The sequence below is a fragment of the Schistocerca piceifrons genome, chromosome 8, assembly GCF_021461385.2.
Source record: "Schistocerca piceifrons isolate TAMUIC-IGC-003096 chromosome 8, iqSchPice1.1, whole genome shotgun sequence".
NCBI classification, from domain to species: Eukaryota; Metazoa; Arthropoda; class Insecta; order Orthoptera; family Acrididae; genus Schistocerca; species Schistocerca piceifrons.
In genome coordinates, this window is record NC_060145.1 from 77,717,425 (window position 1) to 77,733,993 (window position 16,569).

General features: G+C 40.7%; 1 protein-coding gene across 1 annotated transcript in view; it reads left to right on the plus strand.

The window, feature by feature from the left end:
* The window catches only part of LOC124712083 (serine protease inhibitor I/II-like), a 114,925-nt gene that overhangs the window by 9,568 nt on the left and 88,788 nt on the right, over window positions 1-16,569 (plus strand). Inside the window, exons 3-4 of the mRNA XM_047242379.1 lie at window positions 5,913-6,017; window positions 15,692-15,811. Of these exons, the coding sequence (XP_047098335.1) occupies window positions 5,913-6,017; window positions 15,692-15,811 (225 nt within the window). The remainder of the gene's footprint in view (window positions 1-5,912; window positions 6,018-15,691; window positions 15,812-16,569) is intronic.

Sequence of the window (16,569 nt, forward strand, 5' to 3'; positions counted from 1 at the left end):
AAGAATCATTGTGGAATTAAGAACCACCTACCTACCAAAGATGTGGGAATAAACGTGAAAAACAAGCGTAACTCATGACGCGCAAATAACCTGACTACAGTCATCCAGTAGCACTTAGTGACTCACAACAAGCTGTACACAATTTCAGGCCTGTTGTTGTTGTGATCTTCAGTTCAGAGACTGGTTTGATGCGGCTTTCCATGCTACTCTATCCTGTGCAAGTCTCTTCATCTCCCAGTACCTAATGCTACCTACATCCTTCTGAATCTGCTTAGTGTATTCCTCTCTTGGTCTCCCTCTACGATTTTTACCCTCCACGCTGCCCTCCAGTACTAAATTGGTGATCCCTTGATGACTCAGAAAATGTTCTACCATCCGATCCCTTCTTCTGGTCAAGTTGCGCACAAATTTCTCTTCTCCCCAATTCTATTCAATACCTCCTCATTAGTTACGTGATCTACCCATCTAATCTTCAGCATTCTTCTGTAGCACCACATTTCAGAAGCTTCTATTCTTTTCTTATCTAAACTATTTATCGTTCTCGTTTAACTTCCATACATGGAAACACTCCATACAAATACTATCAGAAACGACTACCTGACACTTAAATCTATACTTAATGTTAACAAATTTCTCTTCTTCAGAAACGCTTTCCTTGCCATTGCCACTCTACATTTTATATCCTCTCTACTTCGACCATCATCAGTTATTTTGCTCCCCAAATAGCAAAACTCCTTTACTGCTTTAAGTGTCTCAATTCTTAATCCAATACCCTCAGCATCAACCGACTTAATTCGACTACATTCCATTATCCTCGTTTTGCTTTTGTTGATGTTCATCTTATATCCTCCTTTCAAGACACTATCCATTCCGTTCAACTGCTCTGCCAAGTCCTTTACTGTATCTGACAGAATTACAATGTCATCGGCGAACCTCAAAGTTTTTATTTCTTCTCCATGGATTTTAATACCTACTCCGAATTTTTCTTTTGTTTCCTTCACTGCTTGCTCAATATACAGATTGAATAACATCGGGGAGAGGCTATAACCCTGTCTCACTCCCTAAATAGCAAAACTCGTTTACTACTTTAAGTGTCTCATTTCCTAATTTAAATCCCTCAGCATCACCCGATTTAATTCGACTACATTCCGTTGTCCTCGTTTTTCTTTTGCTGATGTTCATGTTATACCCTCCTTTCAAGACACTGTCCATTCCGTTCAAATGCTTTTCCAGGTCCTTTGCTGTCTCTGACAGAATTACAGTATCATCGGCGAACCTCAAACTTTTTATTTCTTCTCCATGGATTTTAATTTCTACTCCGAATTTTTCTTTTGTTTCCTTTACTGCTTGCTCAATATACAGATTGAATAACATCGGAGATAGGCTACAACCTTGTCTCACTCCCTTCCCAACCACTGCTTTCCTTTCATGCCCCTCGACTCTTGAAACGGCCATCTGGTTTCTGTACATGTTATAGACATCCTTTCGCTCCCTGTATTTTACCCCTGCCACCTTCACAACTTGAAAGAGAGTATTAAAGCCAACATTGTCAAAAGCTTTCTCTAAGTCTAAAAATGTTTGAAACGTAGGTTTGCCGTTCCTTAATTTGTCTTCTAAGATAAGTCTTAGGGTCAGTATTGCCTCACGTGTTCCCGGATTTCTACGGAATACAAACTGATCCTCCCCGAGGTCGGCTTCTACCAGTTTCTCCATTCGTCTGTAAAGAATCCGTGTTGGTATTTTGTAGCCGTGACTTATTAAACTGATTGTTCGGTAATTTTCACATCTGTCACACCTGCTGTCTTTGGGATTGGAATTATTATATTCTTCTTGAAGTCTGAGGGTATTTCACCTGTCTCATACATCTTGCTCACCAGATGGTAGAGTTTTGTCTGGGCTGGGTCTCCCAAGGCTATTAGTAGTTCTAATGGAGTGTTGTCTAATCCCAGGGCCTTCTTTCGACTTAAGTCTTTCAGTGTCGTGTAAAATTCTTCACGCAGTATCATATCTCCCATTTCATGTTCATCTAAGTCCTGTTCTGTTTCCATTATATTGTCTTCAAGTACATCGACCTTGTATAGACCCTCTCTATACTCCTTCCACCTTTCTGCACTCCCTTCTTTGCTTAGAAAAGGGTTACCATCTGAGCTCTTGATATTGATACAAGTGGTTATCTTTTCTCCAATGGACTCTTTAATTTTCCTGTAGGCAGTATCTATCTTTCTCCTAGTTATACATGCCTTGTATTTGTCTTCTAGATATTTCTTCTCAGCTGTTTTCTACTTCATGTCAATCTTATTCTATAGATGTCTGTCTTTCACTTACTGCATTTGCTCCTTTCTCCTCATTCTCCTTTTGTCAATTCAGATAAATGTCTTTCTGCTATCCAACGATTTCTACTGGGCCTTCTCTTGTTACCTATGTGATCCACTGCGCTGTCTGTATTTCACCTGTCAGAGCTACCCATTCGTCTTCTGTTGCATTCAATTCCTCTGCTTCAGTCCATCGTTGCCCAATGCTGGCTTTGAAACTCTCAACAACCTCTCGATCCTTCAGTCTATCCAGATTACACCTCCTTAAGTTCCTCACGTTTGCAACTTCTTCAGTTCTAATCTGCATTTCATAACCCATAAATTATGGTCGTAGTGCATATCTACCAGTGAAAAACTCTTACAGTTTAAAATGCGGTCTCGAAATCTCTGCCTTAAGTTACGTAATCAGGTCTGAAAGCTTCCAGCTTGCCTCATTTTCTTCCATGTATACAAGCTCCTTTCATGATCCTTAAACCAAATGTTAATGATGGTTAAACTATGCACTGAGCAGAATTCTATCAGGCGGCTTTCTCTTTCAGTACTTTCCCGTAGTACGTTTCTCCTACTATTTTTCTTTATCTTCTTTTTCCTAGTATCGAATTCCAGTCACCAATTACAAATTTCGTCTGAATAACGTATGAATAACTTATTTGTCTAATAATAAAGTCTTTCTATTTCTTCAATACCTGCGGAGCTAGTTGGCGTATAAACTTGTACTACTGTGGTGTTGTTGGCTTCGGTTCTATCTTGGCTACGATAATGTGTGCACTACGGTGTTATTAGTAGCTTATACACATTCCTATTTTCTTATTCATTAATAGGCCTTCTCCTGCATTGCCCTATTTGATTTTGTAGATAATTCTGTACTGTCCTAAACAGAAGTCACGCTCTTCCCGCCTTCGCACTTAACTAATTCCCGCTATATGTAACTTGAACTTAGTCAGTTCAGTTTTTAAATTCTCACTCTAATGGGGTCTAATCTTATGTGGCGATCGAAAAACACACCTCAACGCATTTTCTCAGAATTCGACCAATCTTTTGGAAATGCTACCTGCTCAAGGCATAACGCCACCCCATGACTCAATCGATTCACAGCTGGTCGATAGCGCGATGCACGTCTGATCTGTCTCCCACTATATTCGTTTTGGTGAAAGGCAACTTGAAGGTCGCCTACTCAGGTGACAAAGTGTCAGTAGACGTAGTCCTTCGAACAAAGGTAGGAAGTGCCCTTTCACCCTGAGTCGCATGCTGACAACTGAACTACTGAAGATACAAAACACTTAATTTTTCTTCTTAAAAACGGCATGTCACAATGTATTATCATCCTTCGTCTTGACCACCATCTCAAGGAAGAGAAGACAGCCATCTTTTCTGCCATAGTAATGAAGCAAACATTCAGGTGGCTTAAATTGAGACGTTCTAATAATTTTGTTGCAAAAGGATCCACAACCATGATAAACTTTTTGAAATAAATAAGTTTCCTACATCGGCTGTTTCCAATTCACAAATCTTTATTTTTATTTTGTGTACCACAACGTTTCTGCTGTGTAGCTATTCCCAAGAAACTGAATACATATCAACCAAAGACGTAAGTACAAATCAACCATAGTTTGCAGTGACCAGAATGAAGAGTAAAACAGAATAAAAAGAGCACATATAGATGTTCTACAACTTTATGCGTATTCACACTGTCATTTGACCAAAATAACAAAAGTATCGTCAACATTGAAAGTATCGTCAACGTTTCTAAAAAGCAAGGTGGTTTCAGTGTCTGCAAGCTCCTAGAAATCTTCCATAATGAATTGGCAGCAACAGGTGAAAAAGTACTCTCCATGGCAATTTCATCGGTCTGCTCACAAAACTGGACGTGGAACGGAAAACAACTGGAAATCAATACACCTCGAAACAAGTTATTTCACTTAACAACGAACCTAACTTTAGCTATAACAAATCCGACAGAAGAACGCGATTGAAGAGAGGACACGTCAAAACTTACTAAAATATGTCACCCTCCTCAAATACAATTTCTCAAATCGACGTTTGAAATCTGCAGAACGTACGTGCTGACCAACTTGTGGAGGCAGTAGGGAAGCAAGGTGTTTTACTGAACGGTGGGATGGAGCACCTGTGTTACCAATCTCACTGTCGTATATCAGACCTACACTAGCCCATAATAACTGTATTATTTCGACACATATAACCTGATTTTTGTAAGGCATCGCTTTTCCACCCAAAATTCTGTATTCTCTTGTATTGTGCAAACCTCCCGTTGATTTAGTATTACTTTACCTAATTATTTAGGAAAGGCATCGCTCACGCTAACAAACGGGGTAGGGCACAGCCTACAGTTACTTACTCCAGGAACGTACCTGTAGTAAACTCCAACAAAATTTGTGATATATTGTTTTAGTTAGTGAGGATATTTCAGATACTAACATGAAGTTCAAGTGCACTGCATTGTTGGTTAAGATTACCGATACGCTCCTATGAACTTCCATTCATGTTCACGTAGTTAATAACAAATTTTATCACGCCTTCCTGAGTAACTTACTGCTTTAATTATTTCCTTTTAGTGAAATAAGAGAAACCCTTTTGTGGGTGACTGCCACATTTAACGAAGGTCAGACTTGATATGGCAGGATGCATTACGAAAATACGGAGAATCACTTCAATTTATTCCGACGCTAATAATCCTGCATATCTCGCATTCCTACACTGATACGCTGTTTTCATAAATAAATCATTTATACATGGCCCCACGACCAACTAAAGAATGTATAAATTACCACTGCAATACATACCCACAAGATCATCTTCAACAGAAACATCCGAGCACTTAACTTTCCCAGTAAAAGTTCACCTGACAACTTCATATTTGTCTTAAGGCACAGAACTCCCAGGAAAACAATCCTGATTTCTTATGAAAAACGTGGACGTATTATCGTTCTAAAATATTTATGATGATAGTTACTGTACATCTGAGAGTTAACAAGTCAGCTGATTTTGTGATGAGGAACTAGCGTAAGACGCGTGATTCTCTAAAATGAGCAATTCACGTGCAAATAACAGCAGTTTTGATGTACATCATTTACGTTCCAGGAGGTGGTGGACTAACTTTATGCATTAGGAGTGCCAAATGTATTTTGTTCCTTTTTCCGGTTTGTAGATGTCTGGCTTTTCTAGGGGAATTATTTCTTAACATACCTCGGATTTTTTTCCGAAATAGTTCTAAGTGCACAAAATATTAAACATCTTGAGAATTCTGTTCAGTATGACCAAGTGACAAAAAATCTAGCAAATAACAGTTTGATGTAGAAATCACAGTCTACTTACAAATTTTTCCGAGTGCCTCATATTTCGGAATTAGAAGCATGAAGTGCCACTTACAATCCACAAAAAAGTAAAAAATTGGAGTATAAGTGAAAACAATGTTTCAGAGAAAGAGAGACACAAAGAAAGTAACTATATAACGTTGCAATAAATTGAAAGAGAAATTGTAGTTCCTAAATTTATATGTCTCGGGGTAATCGACCAGACCGTTTATGACAGTTATACAACAACCCCAAACGTGTACAATATCCACACTTTCAAATGTTGCAGCATGTACTCCGGGCGAAAGGAAGAAGATTGACTGCAACTGGTGCACTTGTGTAAAAGAAGCAGGCTGGGCATGCACCAAGATAGCTTGTCCCACAGTCAAGGAAGGTGAGTAACAGCTGAAATCTCCTCTCTCTCACAAATGCCCTACCATATGTTTGTTTCACAGTGAAAAATCATAGTAGGGTTCCTCTTTTCAATCGTCACACGAATACAAAGATGTCAGATATTGACATAACTGATCGAGGAGTAGGAAATGTGAGGTGTCAGCTGAGTTGTTTAGCATATCTCTACGATGCTACAGATACTATACGTGGTGACCTACGGGAATGGGAAGCTCCACATAGGATCACGTAAATTTAAGGGGGCATTGTATGTCCTATGCCGCCAATGGTAAATTATCGAATTTTGTGACCCATTATCTTGGAAACATTTTAAGACACCAACTTACAATTTTCCGTAATTACTGAATGCACCTTTCTAGGTACACTGAACTAGAATTATTACTAAAATTGTATTGTGGGGCATGTTATACTTTTTCTTTTTCAAACACTAAATTTTTTGACAGAATTTTGTAAATAAATGAACATAAAAACAAAACAACTCAGGATATTTTAATTATTCTAGGTTCATATGTGTTGAATCTCACACTTGGCACGCTGTGAAAATTTCTTGTTTCTACCATCAGTACTTTTTTAGAAAACGGATCATTTATTGCAAAAAATGTAGTTCAGGGATATTGAAGTTAAAAATTTTTTTTAATCTTAAATCCTTATACAGACTTACATTTCTGCGTCTTTTATGCACTAGAATTGCCCTGGCCCATAGTCTGTGTCTTCTTCAGTGTCCCAATAACCCAGTGCTTGCCCCTCCTTCTCTTTTTAGCTTCTTTTGTCATTTGCTGAGCAGCTAACTCTGCTTCACCTACACGAAGCTCATCCAGTTCCCGCAGTCCTTTAGCTGTGTTCTGTCCAAATCTTATCCGTAACTTCTCCAGAACCTTAAGCCTCGCATAGTTCCCACCATCAAATGTTATCACAGCATCGGACACTCCTAACTTAATATTTATGTGTAAATTGGTGCAGGGTGCCAGAAAATTCAACTTACCTATCTTTACACGAAGTCTTTGGAGGTGGAGACAAAGCATGACATGGCTTTTCATCGGTTGATATTCGATGAAAGAAAAACTCACATATCTGCTACCCGAAAATTTGCATTTCTTGAAGTTATTTTTACGCTTAGTCATTTTATTTACGTATAAAAAGCAATAGAAGTTAGCTTACTACAAAAACAGCCGATAATCACACTACTTCCAACGAAAATTAGTATCAGAAACAAAGGACTGATTTGTTTATTCGTAATTGCAACTTGTGTGACGTAGCAGTAGGCTCAAAGTAAAGCAATTCACAGCCTTCTAGACTGTGTAGTTCCCAAAATATGAGTGTTCAACTGTGGCAGTATATGCATAGCTGCGAAATTAGACAGTCACGCGTCAACGTTCAAAATATTATTTGAAGGTCTCACAATTGTCTGATTTTAATGTATTATACACCAAAATGTTCAGGAAAGTCCAAAGTACATTATGGAGTAGAAAATAGAAAATTTCAAATTTCAACGAATTTCACGTACAAAGTTCCCTTAAAAGAAACAAGATCGAGCAATGGATAACGTCTCTTTAAGTAAAAATTACTAGGGATGGCCAATTAATCATGAAAGTAGGGATCCCACGGACATATTAATGAACGAAGTCATCACACTACAAGAAGATACTACTGGTCACAAAAAAGATTTAGTTTATGGCCAAAAGACACCAAAAAGATGATGTATCTACTGATCATGGAAACATTTAACAAATGGAGATAGGATTGCAAACATGAACTATAGACTTCCACAGGTTGGCGGTTACATAAAATGACTGTATAAAACTACATCGTGAATTTGGTCAGTGATTGTGGAAAAAGATTAATGATTTAAAGAAAGATCATCGGATGTGTTAGACGACGATCAGTTTGGCTTTATGAAAGTTAAAGACACAAGAGAAGCGGTTATGATGTTGTGGTTGACAATGAAAGCAAGACTAAAGGAAAACCAGGACACGTTCATACGATCTGTCAACCTGGAAAAAGCGTTCGACAATGTCAAATGGTGCAAGATGTTCACAATTCTGAGAAAAATAGGGGTAAGCTATAGAGAAAGAGGGGTAATATACAATATGTACAAGAGCTTAGAGGGAACAATAAGAATGGAAGATCAAGATCGAGGTACCAGGACTAAAAAGGATGTAATTCTGGGATGTAGTCTTTCACCGCTATAGTTCAATTTGTACATCAAAAACCAACGACACAAATAAAAGTTCAAGAGTGGAATTAAAAGTCAAGCTGAAAAGATATCAGTGGTAATATTGGTACCGTCGGTGAAAGCATGGAATGAACAGTCCAGCGAATATAGAATACGGACTGAGACGAAAGTAATGAGAAGTAGCTGAAATGAGAACAGCAAGAAACTTAACAATAGGACTGGTGATCACGAAGTAGAAGAAGTTAAGGAATTCTGCTACTCAGGCAGCAAATTAACACATGACGACCGGAGCAAGGGGGAAATAAGAAGCAGACTAGCACTGGCAAAAAGGGCATTGCTGGCCAAGAGAAGTCTACTATTATCAAATATGGGTCTTAATCTAACGAAGAAATATCTGAGAATGTACGTTTGGAGCATAGTATTGCTTGATAGTGAATCATGGACGTGGGAAAACCGGAACAGAAGAGAAACGAAACTTTGAAGTGTGGTGCTACAAAAGAATGTTCAAAATTAAGTCCATTGATAAGATACACAACGAGGAAGTTCTGCGCAGAATCGGCGAGTAAAGGAAGACATGGGAAACATCGACAAGAAGAAGGGACAGCATAATGGTACATCTGTTAGGACATCATTAAATAAGTTCAGCGATACTAGAGGGAAGTGCAAAGGGTAAAAATTGTAGAGGAAGATAGAGATTGGAATACATCCAGCAAGTAACTGAGGATGTACGTTGCAAGTTCTACTCTGAGATGGAAAGAAGGGCACAGGAGAGGATTTTGTGGCAGGCTGGATCAAATCAATCAGAAAACTGAAAAAAACCTAGAAAAGCATGAAAGAACATCACTACTCTGGCCTAAGCGCAAGATGGATACACCTAGCTTGTTGTTAACATTAAAGCAGTAAAACGAAACTGTGATGCAAATTAACTGACTCCACGCATGTCTCACCACGGTAGTTGCAAAGACGGCTCATGCTTATTACTCTTCAACTGTGCGAGTGTCGAAGACGTCTGCGGTAGTGGCTGAAAACTCTACGTCCGGTTCGGCCTCTGTAGTCTTCTCTAAGTTGGAGACATGTCCCTCTGCAGCTCTCTGCAACGACGAAGTATCTTCCACAGCTGCCTCGAAACAATTGTGGTCTATACGCCATTCCTGAAGCAAGCGTGTTCTAATTTTAGCTGGTGCTGCCAGCATCCAAATGTCGCCGACCAGCTGCGATATACCTGGGCTGGTTTGCATAAATATTCCTGTCCAGAGCCTGCACACAAACATGAACTGATCGATTCTCAAGCCACACAGTGACTATCATTATAAAGTGCACAAGTCCCTGCTGGACTGCTGACCAGTCATTTAATAGTTTCAGTGAGAATCAGGAAATATTTATGCACGTGAGTCATTAACAATTTTATAGTGAGTAGAGCAGGATCGTAATGTTCATTCTCACAGACATGTTCATTCTTACACAGAAAAACTACTAACTGGCAGTAAACAATTATATTACCAACTTATTATGTCTCCTTCGACTCTCGAAAGTGATAAACTGAATATCTTGGCTACTTGGCCTTTAAACTGCTGATTATTAATGACATAACGTTAAGGTATTACAAATGTATCTAGGCTCCATACGGATGTGCGGATGTCCAGCAGGCTCAAACTCTTGCGAGAATAGGCGAAATGCCGCGACTAAAGTGGATAATCGGCAAGGGGCGCTACATTCATAATGTATGGATAAGTTGAGAATTTGGATCTGACGGGAAGCGTAATAGGGTAGACCGTGTAGTCGCGCTGCCTGCTATGCCCGGATGGCACAATGGTCAGCGCATCTGCCTAGTAAACAGGAGATCCAGGTCCGAAATGCAGTCTGGCACAGGCTTTCAACTTTGCCCATTGGTTTAAATTAATGCCCGCTGGCGGCCAATGTCTGTAGTCCCTTTTTGTGCAGTTACAATTGTTTAATAGTGGCATGGAATCTAAAGCGGAAGAAGTATCTGTCAGATTCATCAGAGTATTACGCGAAAGAACACCCTCTCCTTTCAGCAGTAGTTTATGTAGGTCGTTTGAACAATGAAGGATACCCAGCGACGAAAAAGAAAAGAAAAGAAAAACGCAGGACATTCTCGTTTTCAGTGAGGAATGTAGGACAGATGCACCTAAGTATGGCATACATGGCTACTGTCAACGTATTTCAGACTTGTGGAACATACTTTACGCTTACCTGGAATTCGTAAACAGAGGTCTTGCGAAACTGAGCGCCCTCTGTTCGTAGACAGCAGAAGGAGCTGCTGAGGACTGATGACACGTGCGGAGACTGGCAGTTCATCCTGAAAATTATATAAATTATTCGTCTGGCCCCTAGGGAGTCGTAAACAGTCTAGTTGCGTGGAACCTTCTTGGTTTAAATGGCTCTGAGCACTATGGGAGTTAGCATCTGAGGTCATCAGTCCCCTAGAACTTAGAACTAGTTAAACCTAACTAACCTAAGGATAGCACACACATCCATGCCAGAGGCAGGATTCGAACCTGCGACCGTAGCGGTCGCGCGGTTCCAGACTGAAGCGTCTAGAACCGCACGACCACACAGGCCGGCGAACCTTCTTGAGAAGAAGCTAGGAGACATTGTTGACCACGAGACGAAATTGGGAGACATTGTTGGCCAAGAAAGGAAGCAGGGAAATATTGTTGATCATGCGAGAAACGACTTGAGAACCGCGAAGGGCGGCATGTGCATAGCTCCGACCTACGCAGCATAGCACGTGCGACGGATTCTCTCTTGTCGTTTGATGTTAACAGTGAACATCTGCATATCAGGTTTCCCAGCTAATTAAATATACACGCAGCAGGCCCATGCTTGTGTTCATCAGATTTGTTACTTCCTCCCCTGTATGAATCTGTGACGGGATCTTATATTGTTTCTTCTTTTTCCTGGCCTTTATCCCGTACCTTCACGCAGTCAGCATGTTAATTTCCAGATGCAGAAAAATTAGTTCGTCAGGTGCCCTTGGTGTAGCTACCCCTTTCCACACAGGAACAGTTCCCCAACTGTCTACGCCTAGTTTTACCCCATGTGAAAATGAGGAAATCTTATCTAAAGGTTTGCTTATCGTGTAACTGAGGTGAGACGTGGGTACCAGCCCAGTATTCACCTAGTCGTTAACCTGCCGAGCTGATTCGAGTTGGGGCCGGCGGTGCTCCTCGCATCTCGCAAGCGGCGTGCTAATGCGCGCGTCTTTCAGGGCGGCTCTGATTTAATCGTATATTAATCAACGAATTTGTTTCCTATTGTAAGGACTGAAGGACACTAGCACTGAGGCCTCTCCACGTGTGTGTGAAAAATCAAGGAAAATGTTCAGGTTTACGAGTTGTGACGATTCTAAGTTGTCGCTATACGAAGTAAGCTGTTTATCGCAGTAATGAACTAAATAATACGAAATGGTGATCAGTTTTGGCTTATCTCGAAGTTCTGGGACTATCGTTCCCTCTTCTCTAGCGTTTTCATAAAAAATATCCTTACACTGCTATAAAATGCGGACTAGATGTCACGAAAGGCGAACCCACCAGTATAAAAATAGGCGGGGACTGTTCAGTTGTCAGTAGAGAAGCAGTAAGAGCAGAGTGGATCGGTCAGCATAGATCAATGACTACGAACGTGGAGTAGTCAGTGGATGTCACCTGAGTAACAACTCCATTAGTGAAAATTCGACAGTTCTAAAGATGGTGGATGTGAATGTGAAGTGGAAACGCGAAGTAACAACTGCAGCTGATCCAGGACCAGAGAGACCTAATGTACTAGCGGGCAGGGACGGTCGTCATGTTGGAGGATTGTGAAACCGCAGTGCTACCAGCAGTCTGGCTAGCACCCCGACTGAGTTTAGGGAGTTAAACAGCAGACGATCAGCTAGTCGTAAGCCGTGCCATTTCCGTAGTCACTGTTAAGCGACACTTCAGGTGGTGCAAAGAGCGACGCCACAGAACGTAGGAAGGCTGGAAACGAATCTTGGGGAGTGACGATTCACACTATATCCTGTGGCAGTCGGATAGAAGTGTTTGGGGTAAGCAAATGCTTGGAGAAGCTTACCTGCCATCGTGTGTAGTGGCAACAATGAATTACAGAGAAAACAGTGTTACGGGATGGGTTTGTATTTCTTGGCTAGGGTGTGGTGCCCTGACTGTGCTTCAGAAAACGATGAAAGGAGTCTGCTGGGGCACACTTGTATGCGGCACCCGAATATGATAATAAGATTAATGCAAACTAAAATAAAATAGTATACGAGGTGCTACAATAAAGTAATCAGACTGATGTGAAAAAAAGATGTTGCTTACCGTCTTAGTCAAGTTTAGTGTTGTCTCCTTCAAAGTAGTTTCCTTCTGATTGCAAACACTTTTTCCAGGGTTCTGCCATTGATGGTAACATTTCTCGAACTCATCTTCTATAATACCCTCCAAGACCCTCTTCACAGCTTTTTGGACATCTTGTGTTGGTTGAAAATGGTGTCCCTTGACCGTCGTCTTGACTTGTGGAAACAGAAAAAAGTCGCATGGTGCGATACCTGGTGAATAAGGTGGCTGTGGTAGTACTGAAATTTGTTTTGAGGTTAAAAATTGCTGTACTGACAGAGCAGTATGGGATGGCGCATTATCGTGATGCATAATCCACGCAAAGAACTCTTTTACAAAGTCTTTCTAAAATTTCTTTGTAGTAATATTGGTTAACTGCTTGTCCAGAAGGCATCCACTCTTTATGAGCAATTCCCTTGGAATCAAAGAAGCACACAAGCAAGCATTTCACTTTTGACTTTGACATGCGAGCTTTTTTTGGTCTGGATGATCCCTTTGAGCACCATTGCAAACTTTGGCGTTTTGTCTCTAGATCGTACTGAAAAAACCAACTTTCATCACCAGTGATAACACAGCCCAACAATTCTGGATTGATTTCCGTTCGCTCTAGCAGATCGACTGCCACATTTTTCCATGTATCTCGTTGTTGGGGCGTGAGATTTTTGGGGACAATTTTTGCACAAATATTTCTCATACCAAGATCTTCAGATATTATTAGACGAACCGTTTCTCGATTGATGTTCAGTTCTTCTGCAATCATTTTCATGGATAAACTTCGATTAGATCGTATGAGTTCACGCACCCTGGGCAAGTTGACGTCTGTCTGTGGGGTTGATGGTCATCCACTGCAGTCTTCATCTTCAACATTCGTTCTGCCTTCACTAAACATTTTATGCCAAAGAAAAACTTGAGCTCTTGACATAACCTCCTCTCCAAAAGCCTTCTGAAGCTTACTGTAAGTTGTCATCACTTTTTCACCCAATTTAACGCAAAAAGAAATGGCATACCGTTGCGCAATATTATGCGGTTCCATTTCCGTGACGATAGACTCAAACACATGTTAACTTATTACAGCACAACTCACGACTGAGCAGTTGCATCGATGTTCCGCTTGGACTAGAAGCAGCTTATAGACCAAGTTCAAAGATATTGTGCCTACGCAAGCCTGCAGGTTTGCCACATCTTGCAAAGAAAATCACTCTCATTACTTTATTGTTGCACCTCGTATTATAAACGATGTATGTCTCTGATAGGTTTTATAAAGCGGATCTCTGACTGTGCTCGACCACAGACCCAAAGATACTGCTTCTGGTCTAAGATTGTAGTGTTGGAGTGAGAGAGCGCTTGGCGCACAGTGATAGGTAGCTGTCTGTGAGCGAAAGAGAGTGGAGTAGATAGTTTTTGTGGTGTGCTCTCTGAATTTGGATTAATACAGGAATTACGAGAACATGGAAGCAGAAGTCTTCACGCAAACAAGATAAAGATGTTAAATAATTATTACTTTCGTTTTGCTAGTACGTTAGTATAGATGAGTTGGCTGATAATTTGTAATTGTTGAGTAACCCCAGAATGGGCGTATACTGATTTGATGAAAAGGTTATCACTTTTGTAATGTTTCTAAGATTTGTTAATACAGGTATATGTAATTAAATCATTTGTATTTATCCTTGTTTAGTAAGGTTAGATAATACTTGCTGTGTAAATCTCATTGTTTGTGGATCAATTGATAAATATCATATAATTTTCTGAGCAATGTTATTTCAATTTTCAGATGTTTTGACAGGCCTAACTTAAGTTGGAATTAAAGAAAAAAGAAGTATCAGTGTTAGTAATTCATCACAACCAGTGACACATCCCTGTCCAGGTCGTACGTATTACAAAGACCTTGGATTTTTCTTAAATGTTTTCATTTATCAGCCAAGAGAATTTCATGTACATTCCAAAGTATTATGGTCAGCATTGCACACCGCTGAGCCTGTATCTATATATCTTTTTCTACCGTTGTTGCTTTAGAGGTAAGACAATTTAATCTATTTGTTATGTGCACAGGAACCAAAGTTATCAGTTTCGAACAGGGCCAGAGGATTCAGTGCCTAAGGGGCTGACTGTATTTTGCAGTGACTGTATTTCGTTATTGGTACTGGCAGTTGCATTGCCCAACCAGTTCGTATAAAGTTTCCGCTAACAATAACACCGAATAAGTAGACCACATGTTTACAACATGCTACACGATACCTCCAGTTTGTATCCGTTCCTCAGTCACGAATTCATTCAATTTACTACAAAAAAGAAGATTTTTTTAAAGAATGTTAGAGTTTCATTCAATGTACCACAAAGCAGACCAAATAAGACAACTAAATTTATTTGTTATTTCCACAGGCATTGGCTGATGTATGTAGAAGAAAGATATTTAAAGAAGGTTACAACGATAGAAGCGGAAGGACAGAAACACATTTAACTGCATTGTGTACTGCGTACAGTAGAGGTATGGTTCGGAGACGAGGGTTGTATCAGCGTGACAATGTACACTGTCTTAAAGCGGCACCTGTGACGCAATAATGTGAGGACAGTAGCGTTTTTCAAATAGGCTGACCTCCCCAAGGTGCTGACCTGAAATCAATGGAACACCTTTGAAACGGGTTACAACGTCATCTTCGATCCATACCACTTCATCCAAAATCGCTACTGTTCTCTGGTTTCGGTTCTTGACAAAGAATCTGTTGCCGTCCCACCACAGACATGTTGACACCGCACTGAAAGTGTCCCCAACAAAGTAGCGATAGTGGACAAACTCCTTATTTATGTCCACTAATAGCTGTTCGGACACTTTTGATTAGAGAGTTCATTAACTGAGAGGTCAGCGTGTACATGTGTAGGTGCATGCGAGTTTCGGATAGGGAGATGGAAGGTTTGTGAATGGGTGTAAGCTTCTGTGTATCTGACAGTATGTAACTTCAAATACTTCCAGCAACCTTATTTCTTCCTCTGTGATCTTCTCTGACAAGGTACTAAGGAAAAACCGAGTTTGTCACTGAACCATTCCTAACAAGTTCAGATTTTCGTTATGCTTTTGTTCTGCAAAAATTTAAGTGAAGCGAATAGAAAACTTAGTCCAAAAAGTATTTTTTAAATTGTTTTTAATGTTCACAGTCCAAATGAAATGCGAGCCTGGCACTACTTTCAAAGAAGACTGCAACATCTGCGTCTGTGGTTCGGACGGCATCACAGCAGCCTGCACACTTAAAGAGTGTTCCGGTCGCAGGCGTCGCGGTAAGTGCCAGTCTGAGCGTACAGCTGCATTACCACAAGCGACATCACAATTTTCAAACCTGTTCAGCCAAGAGTCCTGTTATGAGATCAGAGTTGCTCCCGACGACATTCCAAATTACGTATACAACACTGTCAGTTTACTGGTCCCGTGTCGTAATAATGACATACGCAGATCAATCAGCGGCTGTCTGTCGACTACGAACAGTAGCTACAATCCTCAGTTTTGTCGAAAGGTAGAGATGGTTCAAATGGATCAAATGGCTCTGAGAACTATGGGACTCAACTTCTGAGGTCATTAATCCTCTAGAACTTAGAACTAGTTAAACCTAACTAACCTAAGGACATCACACACATCCATGCCCGAGGCAGGATTTGAACCTGCGACCGTAGTGGTCACGCGGTTCCAGACTACAGCGCCTAGAGCCGCACGGCCACTTCGGCCGGCAAAGGTAGAGATTTTTGCCAGATCTGACGCAGTAGGTAAACAGAGAATGTGTTGTATAAGACTCCTGCGCGCTTTCGGGTCACCTAGGCAGTCGCCCGCATCTCGTGGTCGTGCGGTAGCGTTCTCGCTTCCCACGCCCGGGTTCCCGGGTTCGATTCCCGGCGGGGTCAGAGATTTTCTCTGCCTCGTGATGGCTGGGTGTTGTGTGCTGTCCTTAGGTTAGTTAGCTTTAAGTAGTTCTAAGTTCTAGGGGACTGATGACCATAGATGTTAAGTCCCATAGTGCTCAGAGCCAGCCTAGGCAGTCTAACAG